The 11,287-nt window shown below is 27.5% G+C and overlaps 1 protein-coding gene across 1 annotated transcript; it reads right to left on the reverse strand.

Moving 5' to 3' along the window:
- Positions 1-4,561: 4,561 nt before the first annotated feature.
- On the reverse strand, positions 4,562-8,008 carry LOC139427245 (uncharacterized). Its single transcript, XM_071188281.2, has 3 exons — positions 7,906-8,008; positions 6,222-6,314; positions 4,562-4,708 (listed from the first exon to the last, which is right to left on the reverse strand). The coding sequence occupies exons 1-3, from the start codon at positions 7,998-8,000 to the stop codon at positions 4,576-4,578; spliced, it is 321 nt and encodes a 106-aa protein (XP_071044382.2). The 5' UTR covers positions 8,001-8,008; the 3' UTR covers positions 4,562-4,575.
- Between the last annotated feature and the right edge of the window lie 3,279 nt (positions 8,009-11,287).

Here is an 11,287-nt window from a genome sequence, read left to right on the forward strand (position 1 = left end):
GGGGGTCCGGTACTATTTGATCCGCGGACCGGTACCGGTCCGCGGACCGGGGGTTGGGGAACACTGAGTTAGTGGATGGATGATTAAGCAAATGAAAAATAAATGATTGAATGATATCTTAATTTACTGGATATGGGTAAAACAAAACCGTTCAATGTTGGTCAAAAAGCACAATTATTATAGTATTCAGTGCATACGTTTATGAATGAGTTAGTGGATGGATGATTAACCAAATGAAAAATAAATGATTGAGTGATATCTTCATTTACTGGATATGGGTAAAACAAAACCGTTCAATGTTAGTCTAAATGCATAATAATTATAGTAGGGAGTAGATAACGTGGATGAATGAATCATCGAACTAGTTTAGAAATATGCAAAAATGTTTTAAATTCTAAGATTTGTGGTTCGGCAATTGGCGATCACAATCAATTCTATTAAATTTTCAATTGAATAGATTTGAAAATGGCAATATATTATCTCTCCCTAAAGTTAAAATTAGGAATTTTTTTTGGGTCTCGGTAAAATGTGTTTCGTAGAAATTAGACGTATACAAATATATTTATTCAGTAAAATAATGTTACCAGTGATCGAATTGTTCCCTCTCTTTCCTCAAGCTTATGGAACACATAGATGTCGATAAACGTATTTGAATTTGAAGCAAAATATTGCAGTGTGTCTTTGCCTGTGAATAAAAAAACTAAAAAAAAAAATCATTTTCTATTAAAAGAAGTTATAGTGAAGATTTCTATAGTCGAGAGGAGATCATTTAATAATAAGTAGACTACAGTGTCTATAAAAAAATCAAACACTTTCAGGTATGACAAAATGTTCAGATTCAGTATTAAAAATTGTAAAGTGCAAAAAAGTATTAATAAAAGTTTATTCCTCAGATAGTTTAAAATGTGTCAGAATTGATGAACATACATACTTAACGTATTTTGCTATTTTTAAACAAATTAAAATTACAGATTAAAAAAAAAGGCGTATGAAATGTTTCGTACATAAATGAATTTTTTCATTTCTAGATCAATTATTTTTTCGCAAAATATAAATGAAAGTATAGTCGCAGTAACTTTATTATAAAATATAAGGCAAAATAGAGAAAACGAGTTTAAGAGTCCGTCACTCGTAAAGATTAAAATAAAATTTCATATATTTTTTTTCAATATTGATAAATATATGTAGCAGCTTTGTGTGTGGCCTGGCCCTTAGTGTTACTTGTTAGGAACGAATTAGTAAACCGAATGGTCCCGCGTTCAAAACCAGTTATGGGTCAATATTTTAAAAATTAAATTTTATAATTTTTTTCAATACTGTAGCCTAAATAAAATATTCCTTTTACTTAAATTATTGTTTTTCTTCTTAAAAGAGCGAATAATAGCTTAAAAATCGAGAAATGTTTGCTCATATGCTATGCATATAATGACCCAATATCTCTCCTCAATATTAACCTATAATTTTTAAACTCGACCAGATATTATACTTTATTTTGCAATCGTACCAGAGGAAATAATCATAGACAAATAAGGGGGCCCATGAGGAGGCAAAATATAGTTCCATTGGAAAAGCGCGGGAAAGTACTTAAAGATCAATATAATTGACAAATCCGTGTGTGGCGTAGCCATTAGTGTAACGTGATAAGGAGCAAAAAATTAGTAGACCCAAGGGTCAGTGTTCGAACGCGGTTAAGGGTCAATAATTTAAAAATATTTCTCATTAATTTTTTCAATATTGTAACGTAAATATAATACTCCCTTTCCTTAAATAATTTTTTTCTCTTTTACAAGAGCGAATAAAATTTTAAAAATAGTGAAAATTTTTTTGCTGAAATACCATGTATGTAAGTGCCAGTAAGCAACAACATTTAAAAAATAGGCGTAGTTTTACGAAGTCAGTATAAAGTCTAAGAAACTTATTTTCCAATTATTATTTATTTCAGAGATACGAAGTTCACAAAAGTAAGCAAAAAATGTGATCAGTATATTTTTGGTATGTGTTGATAATTGTAGATTGGACACATCCCCACAGTCAACCAGTGAGAATCAGGAGTTGCTTTGTTACTTCGACAAGTAATTCACATGATTCTTCTAACTTTGTTTAGAGATAGAAATAGTGACCAGATATGCAAAAGTTTCCATGCTGTTTTCTAAGAGAGAATCAAAGGAGCGATGTTTTAAGCAAACTGTTGATGCGTCAAGGAGAAAGTCTGTGAAACGTCCTTACTCAAATTTAAAACCATTTTGTTCTGATACCATATGGAACCATTTTGTTTCATTCTCATTGATTATAGAATCAACATTTGCTTTTGCTTTGGGGATTTCGTCAAGATAACCAATTCATCGACTTAGAGCAAACGACGGATGCCGTGAATTGAGTATAATGAGTATATCAAATCATTGATGTAGCTTTTAAAAAGAGTGCACCTATCAACAGTACCCTGGGATGATCAGTTTGGAGATTGAAACTTATTGAAATTATATCCATAAATCGAAAGTTGCAGCAGCAGCTTTGACCAAGGAGAGCTCGAAACTAATTTATCATATTTGATTTGATACACAAAAAAGAAAATTTTTGGCTAAAAGTTGTCCCCAAATGGCCGTTTTAAAACTGACCAAAACAGCCTTCAGGTTTTCTCTATTATTAAGGGCGCTTTTGATTGCATGGCTGAAAACTGTGACTTGGTCAACAATAGAGCGGTCAGCAGCCTGTTGCTCTCAGATTAAGTTGGAATTCTCCCGGTTCTAGTTGAGCCACAAAATTTAAATTCCTGCATTAATTTTGCAACAATGCTTAAAGAGATAGTCCCAAAATTTTAAAGAGGATTCGGTGGAAAATTGGTAACAGATGAGAAAGAACTCTTTCAGTTTTCGGGCGTGGTACCACTATTTTTGCGTACCCTTTTAATTCGCTCCAGGAATTTTATCGCCCTCCGCTGAATCTATATCGCCCTATCAAACGATTTTTACTCAGTAGTGATCATCTTATTTCCAATATTTAAAAAAAAATACTTCTTATAAAAAATGTTTAAAGAACTCGATTTTACGATAAAATATATCTTATTTAAAAAAACTATTTGAAATCATTTGATTAGATATTATGGTTTTGGCACACATTTCATTTAAAAGAAAATAAGTTGTATAGAACATTCCAATAAATATGATAATTTATTTAAACTATAGTTTTCTTAAATACTAGTCTGTCAGAACGGCTATTTTTCTTTCTATTTTTCTTTTTCTTTCTTCTTCATTTTTGTATTATTTTTCTCTTTCGTTTTTTGTTACTCGCCAAAATGCCATAATGAGTTTGGAATACTATATGCATGATAGTAATATCCAACATCAAATTTGCAGAAAAAAAGACTTTTTTAAAGTATTACCAAATGGTGAATTGGGCAATTTTTTGTGTTTAAAACACAGCCATTTTACATATTAAAATTCAAAACTCATATTTTGAATTAATGTACTTGAAAACCTCACATTGATAATTTTAGGAAAATATAATCGAAGTACGAAGTTTTAGCCAGTTTTTTTTCTAAAACACGACTAATGTGCGGTGATTCTTTGTCACTTAACTAACAGGATTGATATCAGTGTAGCCCAACCGCCTGGAGTGGACATTAAAATTTTCAATCAGACTGGCTTTTCATCAATTAGAAGATTATAGAGAGATGATTTTATGATAGAGGGAGGTATCAAGAATAGATTCTGAAGAAATGACAAACCTCCCATGTTTAAAATTTCACAATTTCATACTTATCATCAATATTGTCCATTTGTTTAATGGTGTGCAATTGAGATAATAGATTATTTTTTATGTTTGTCAAAATTTGGGGAATAAATAAAGTTGATAACCAGAGAATGGGACGCAACAAAGAGTATTCACCTCTAAATTTGTTTCCTGACATGGAAAAATGTAAATTTAATGTTTCCTTAAAGATTGTAGCAAATAAAGCCTTTTAAGCAGGGGGAAGTCAGTTGAAATTCAATTCAGCAATAAGCTGATTGAAAATCTCAGAAGGGGAAAAAAACTGATGAAGTTGCAGTTATAGATCTCTTAGCCGTCGAAACGTTTCCGGGGTACACCACGAGGAGGTGGATCTATAATCGTACCCCTTGTTTTTTTTTTTTTATACAGAGTGAAATTATTTTTTTATTGTGATACCAATTATGCACTTTTCTTATAATTTAAGTTCTTTTTTTTTTTTTTTTTTTTTTTTTTTTGCAAAAATATCTATTTAACTATTGCTCTTTGTGGCTGGCATGAAAAATAGCTTATTTTTGTTTGTAAGAGCAAAATAGTTTTTTCTTTTTTTTTCAACTCTGTAAAACAGTTGTTTCCTTCTTTATTCAAGTTGTTCTTTACCATCCTTTCAGCAAAATCATATCTATCAAATCATGAAATTGCTTTCATTGACATAACTGTTTTTAAGTACAGAACTGTTTTTTTTTCTGCAATAAATTTTTCTTCCTTGTCATTCAAGTATCACAATCTTTTCCATCCTTTAAGTTTTTTTTTTTTTTTTTTTTTTTTTTTTTTTTTTTTAACACAATTACTTCTTCTACTTATTCCAACCTATTTCCTACTGCAGCATGAACAAAACAGGTTTTTCAAAGATGACCAAAACCCTTTCTTTTTTATTTTGTTATCTGCAGTGCAGTCTCCTCCTTCACCATTCAAAGTGATCTCACACTCTTTAATATCCTCTCTATAAAAAGAGTAAGAAGTAATATTTGTACCAAATTATTTTGATAAACAACTAATTCATATGAGAATACAAGTAATGTTATTTTTGAAATCAACAAATTTCGTGTCCAAAGGTACTACTATTAAAGTAAGATTCTTCATCAATGAGTTTCATTAAAAGGAAATAAAATATAGGAATGTTCTAAACTGAAACAGGGAATAGTTTCACCAATTTATTTTAAAAATAGTAGATTTTTTATTAGGTCGTGTAATCCCGTTCTAATTTTAAACTTTAATTTAGTAAGAGAGTGTTTCGCAATTCATGATAAATGTTAAATTTATTTTAAATAAATTTAAACTTTTTTAAAATATTAAAAAACTTACTGTTAGTTTCAAATATTTCTTATCAACTATTTGCTATCAGCTATCAACTATATTTGCTTATGGAACTTAATTGTTAATTGTTTTATATTGTTTGAACATTTTCTTGCAAAGAGGTACATAAAATTATAAAACGATTTTATTCATCGTAATCTCATTGTAACATTGTCATCGTAAGAGAATTAATAAATTTAAATTGTGTTATTCCTTATATATGCTGCATGCCGCATTTATAATCTCCCTATTATAGTTGCATTTAATTTAGTTGGTAAAGTAATCAATTAACATTAAATATTTTATACTTAAGCTTAAGTTTTATTCAGTTTAAGTATATTTTTAGATAAAAAGAGCTCAATTTCATTAAATAGAATTATTTAATTCTTTAATTAATATATAAACATTAAAACTCATGTTTCAATAATATTTTTCGTACAATTTACGTGCTTTTGACAAGCAGCAACTCCTCTATTTTTAGTTATTAAAAAGATGAACAAAAAAGTATTATTACAATGGTATATAATTACGAAATTATAACTTGGATCATTAAATAAAAACAATATTCTTTTAATAAAGAATATTTTCTAATTTATTTTCATCATATAAATTCGTTTTCTAATTATGCACAAGAATGTTCTGAATATTACCAGGGAAATAATTTCAAACTGCAAGCAATGAGATATGATTATTTCAAATTCTTAGAAGTACTTGTTTATCTTATAATTATAAGTTATTATATTTTTTGGCACATTTGAAGCAAAAATAAAACACTATTTTTTAATAGTGGCTATGAAGTCAGGAAATTACTACGTCACAGGTGGAGTTTTGAAATCATAATTCTTTTTATTCAGCTATTTTTTAAATATGTTTTTAATATATTTATTTCTCGAAATTTACATTTTACAGCTACTGAAAACTGCTGAATATGGTCCCTTTTTTATTCAAGTTTTATTCACGGGTCATGCATAAATGCTTCGTAGTTTACTTTTTGTCTGCAAGATACATATTATAAATTTTTTTCAAGAAATAATGTTGTTATAGAAGTGAAAAAAAGAGGAAATATTGCTCTGCTTAATCAAAAGCATTTGCAACAGCAATAAAAAAGTTAAACAATTAAGATTACTTAGATAACTCCAATTAAATACAGATTACCATACCTTTTGCTTTGAAAATCCTCATCACTATGTTTCTCATCAGAAACATTTTCCACAATTCCAGGTTCCCCAGAACCTCCGACATCATATGTCACTCTAAAAGTATAAACAAACATAATCGATTTCAAGATACTTTTCAATGCATAAATTTTACAAATATAATACATTTTCATTATTTTTTGTGATTAAAAAATGCCTTAGTTTTTTTTATAACCAAGTAGTAAACTTTGAATGTATTTAGAAATTCAGCATTGATCTTATTTCATTTAATAAAATTTTATTTTTAATATACCAGAGGGTAAAGTTTTAATATGTGTGTGAGTAATTGGCGAAAGTATACACAAATTTTGCTTTAATAAAACGTGAAAACTGATTATCATTAATAAAATATTTATTATTAATAAAATATTTTATTATTAATAAAATATTTCAGCCTGAAATTCTAAAGTGAAAATATCTTAATACTCTAAAAATACCTAATTTTTTTATACTAAGAATATTGCTAGTTTAAACTCGAGAAAGTGTTTTACTAATTTTTTAATCTTTTGACGTATGAACTTTACTTTGCTTGGCAATTAGTGTATGAACTTTTAAATCATCATTATCGTAAATTATTGTTTAAGCAAGTAAAAAAAAAACGCGATTGAATTCTAAAGTATCAATGCCGAGAAAAGGGAGACTAAAATATGGAAACAAGTTTAATTGCCTGATAAAGCTTAGTGATATTTTTAATAATTGTATTTTTTCTTCTCGTAATATAAATTTTTCTGATGCTTTCTGTTACACTTTCCTCATTAGGAATTGGTTATATTTCAATAGCGTTGTGTATCTTATCGATGTTAAAATTCATAATCCCTAATGAGTGTACTTTTTAAATTTACATCGAGGACATGGATTGTATAATTGTATACTAAGAGCAGTCATTACAAATCATCTTGGGAATTTATTGATAATAGTGTAGTCTTTGAAGACCTTCGAAATAACATTCATTATTTATCAATTTTTTTTTACATAAATTTTCTTTTAGTTTTTATTCCTGCTTTTTTTTAAATTTATTTATTAAAAAAACAGAGAATGACGAAAAATACAAATAAAAATAAAAATTTAATGAGTTGTTTCCCTACAACAGTTTAATTTATTAAAAAGAATGGCAAGAGAAGGAAATTGATACAATTTAATTTTATTATCATTTCTGCCAAATTTAGATTGAAAATATTGGTATTCAACATACTCTTGAAATTGCAAAATTTAACATACTATTCAGTTTTATTAAACAGAAAATATTATAGTGATCAGGTTTCAGTTAAGATTCTAACTAAATAAAGTAAATTTAAGGCTTAAGTAACCTATTACTCACCAAATTTATTATTCTTGTATAATAACAGTACTCAGAACTATATAAATAAGAAATCATAACTTGCAAGAAAAAAAAACGAATTTTATCAAAGTACAGTAGTTTGAAGTTCACTAGTATTTAAATTATATTTTTCTAAAATATTTGTCTTTCTGAAAATCATAATATATTTTTTTTGAGATTTAAATCCTGTAAAGCAATTAAAGTTTGAAAAAATTAGCTAAAAATAAATTTAGAAGTATCCCTCTGTTGCCCCAAATATTGATAGACAAGCTCAGAAAACATTTTTACTTAAATACTAAAAATATTCAAAATGAAAACAAATTAGCATACCTATTATTCTCACAATCCTCCATAGTCAGATTTTGAGTAACAAAATCCCGAATACAGTCAGATTCAACAAAGAATCCGTATTTGTCCCATTTCATTATTTGGTCACCACTAAAATGATAAAAGGTAATTTTTACGATTTATAACACATGGATGAATATATTTTAAATTTTTAACCTGATCAAAAAACAGGGATATGTATTTTATATGAATTTTTACAGTGTGCAGCATTTTATACCATAAATGAAAATATTATTTAAACTTATAGGGTAGTAAATGCCCAGTGAAAATGGAATTCAGTTAAATAAAATAATATGTATGCAGGACCTTATGAAAGTTATAAAATTAGAATAATAAAAAATTGAAATTTTGTCTAATCACTGACATGAATTTCTTTAAGTTTTTTTATTTAAAAAAATAAAGTTAGTGTTAACTTATAGGAAATCATTGATTACTACAATCGTTGATATTTTAAGAACTATTCAGAGTAGAGTTATTTAAAACATTTGAAATTGTGTTAATGTTTAAAAATATACGATTTTTTGACTATTATGATGTCTTTAAAGAAGTCAAAATGTTAAGCATTCATTTTTAAAAAAACAAAAAAAACTTTAAAGAGCTTTATGTATTTTCATCACAGACAAGCAATATTACGAAAGATGTTTAAAAGTACTAATTAAACTCAATTTAAATATAAATTTGCGTACCCAATATTCTCATCATTCTCATAAGCTGAATTTTCCTCAACTAAACCTTCCTTAACATCAGACTCAACGTAAAATCCGTATTCATCAGCTTTGCCAACTAGGGCAACACTAAAATTCTCACTCGTTTGAGTCTGAGCAACCAATCCATCTATACAATCGGCCTCAACATAACAACCATATTCATCATATTTCACATCAAGTTCAACACTAAAATAATAATATTTCATTGTTTACTATTTCGGCAAGATTTATATTACATAGATGCATACATTTTGATGTATAACACTTACAAAAACTGGTGAATATTTCTCTTGCAAAATGTGTAAGTGCAAATTATTTAAAAAAATACTTTTAAATATTACACTGACTTAAGGTGTAATATTTTGCATGTAATGCTTAAAATTTTTGATTCAAATAACTGAGATAAAAAACTCACTAACATTGGCAGAATTCTGTTTAATAATAAACTAATTAAAATGTTATCGGTTATGTTATTAAAAAAAAAATTAATTTTATGTTTCTTAAAAATTTGTTAATTTTATCTGTTTAGTTCTTCTCTTATATTTTATCCTGTTTAGCGTTATAATGTTAAAAGGAGAATAAATTAATTTTTCTGACGTATTTTATATTTACATAGTAGCTAAATAGACTTTTAACTAATACATTTAAGGTGAAATATTTATTACTGTTGGAATTTGTGGAGACTAGTATTTAGTTGCTCAAATATCATATTTAATTTAAGAGAAGCTTTTTTCTTACCAGTTTGTTCATATTTTACGTAAATAAATATTACATTGATTTCTTCAAATCTAAGTTATATCTAAGTTTTGTATTTTTAATAAAAGAGGCCTCGAAGTTTGTTCAAGGATTTAATTAGTTTTTTTCTCAATAAATGTATAAACAGTTAATAATTTACATGTTCCAATCTCCGGCAATACTATATTTCCTGTGGTAGAGCCTCTTCTATATCTTTAGTTATTAAAAAGATGTTGCATAAATTAAATTTTCAGATCTGTTTATTTGTTAAATCACAACCTGCATACTTAAAATATATCTTAAAATAAAAAAAAATTAAAATTTTCATCAAAAAAGTATAGATTTCGTTGATGAATATTTATAAGATCATAATTTGGATGTAATCTTTATAATCATTAACAATTTAATTTTAAAGAGTGAGTTTTTGTATATTTGCAACTATGTGTGAGTTTGTAACTATGAGTTTCAATAGTTTTCTGTGTAATTGTAAGCATTTGGAATAGCAGAAAGCAAACAATATACCAAAAATACTAATTGAAGAAAATTCAATTTAAAGAAAAATTAGCTTACCTGATGCTTTTGAAAACCTCTTCACCTAATGGTTGGGCCGAAATGTTTTCAACAATTTCCGGTTCCTCAGAACCTCCAAAATCAATTGCCGCAATCCTAAAAACCAACATAAAATGAAACTCAATAAATTTTAGTGTATGTATAATTTTAAATAAGTTAAACAATGCTTGTTTTTTCATTGTAAGAAAGGAATTGATTATCAATTAAAAAAAAAACATTATTTTGAAAGATATATATCAATATTTTTCTCAGGGAATAACATTTTAATTAAAATATACATTTTATTCATAAATGCATGTTTAGAACATCTTAAAATTCTTTGAATTTCTTCACCTTTCAACTTCTTTCTGATTTTTCCTGCAATACAGCAGGTTTTACCATTTTTCGCCCGGCTTTTCTCAACAGTGATTCAATCGATGTGTGTGAATACCGTTTTGTTTTCTTCTAACTTAAAAATTTATTTTAAACTCTCACTGCTATTCATATTATTATAAATTTTTGGTTCTGGTTATGAAAATATAAATTGTGTTACAATGACGGCCCTGATCATTACGAAACAAAATGAGTAGGAATATGTACAACCCCAAAAGTTTGCTGAAACACGAAGAAAAATATTCTTGTAAGGTCATTATAATGTCCTTACCACCTCACTGTGTGGTAATGACATTTCTGTTCAAAAAGAACAGCACAATTCTGGTAACAAATAGTTTATAAAAAATATAGTTCTTAGATCCACACATTTAGTAAAAAAAAAATACGGGTTAATTTAGCCGGATAAATGATTTTTGAATCATGGTGTCAGGTATCATGATAAAATTAGTAAATGTCATTTCGTCTATCAAATTTAATCACACATTATTGTTAATTTTAACAATATTTTAGTAAAATGTGTTTGGTTTAAACTACCAAGATTTTTTGTGTCGGTAAATTTCTCCATATTCTGGAACCCTACCATGAGCTCCATGGAATGAAATTCCATCTGGGAATGACGTCACGTTCCAAGAGGAATTATTTTTCCCCTCCACGAACAAAGTTTCTTGACTGGAATTGGAATCGGTTTCATTCCAACCAGACTCCGGCACCTGGAATCGTCGTTCCAAGGAGGGAATGATGAATTTTTAAGGACTAAATACGATATTTCGTCGATGAATGCCTTAATTTTTTTCTATTTCATAAGAGAAGATAACAAAATTTCTAAAAGATAAACGTGCCCGAGCCATTTTCAAGACGATAATTAAAAGAGAAATGTTTTGTTTCATTAGTATGTGTGAACGAAAAGATACTATCATAGTTAACTAAGAAATTACGGCAAACTAAAAATAATTATGCTCTCATTATATAATAATTGTTAC

This window comes from Parasteatoda tepidariorum, chromosome 2 (genome assembly GCF_982258835.1).
Source record: "Parasteatoda tepidariorum strain Cologne lab strain chromosome 2, Ptep-v5.0, whole genome shotgun sequence".
NCBI classification, from domain to species: domain Eukaryota; kingdom Metazoa; phylum Arthropoda; class Arachnida; order Araneae; family Theridiidae; genus Parasteatoda; species Parasteatoda tepidariorum.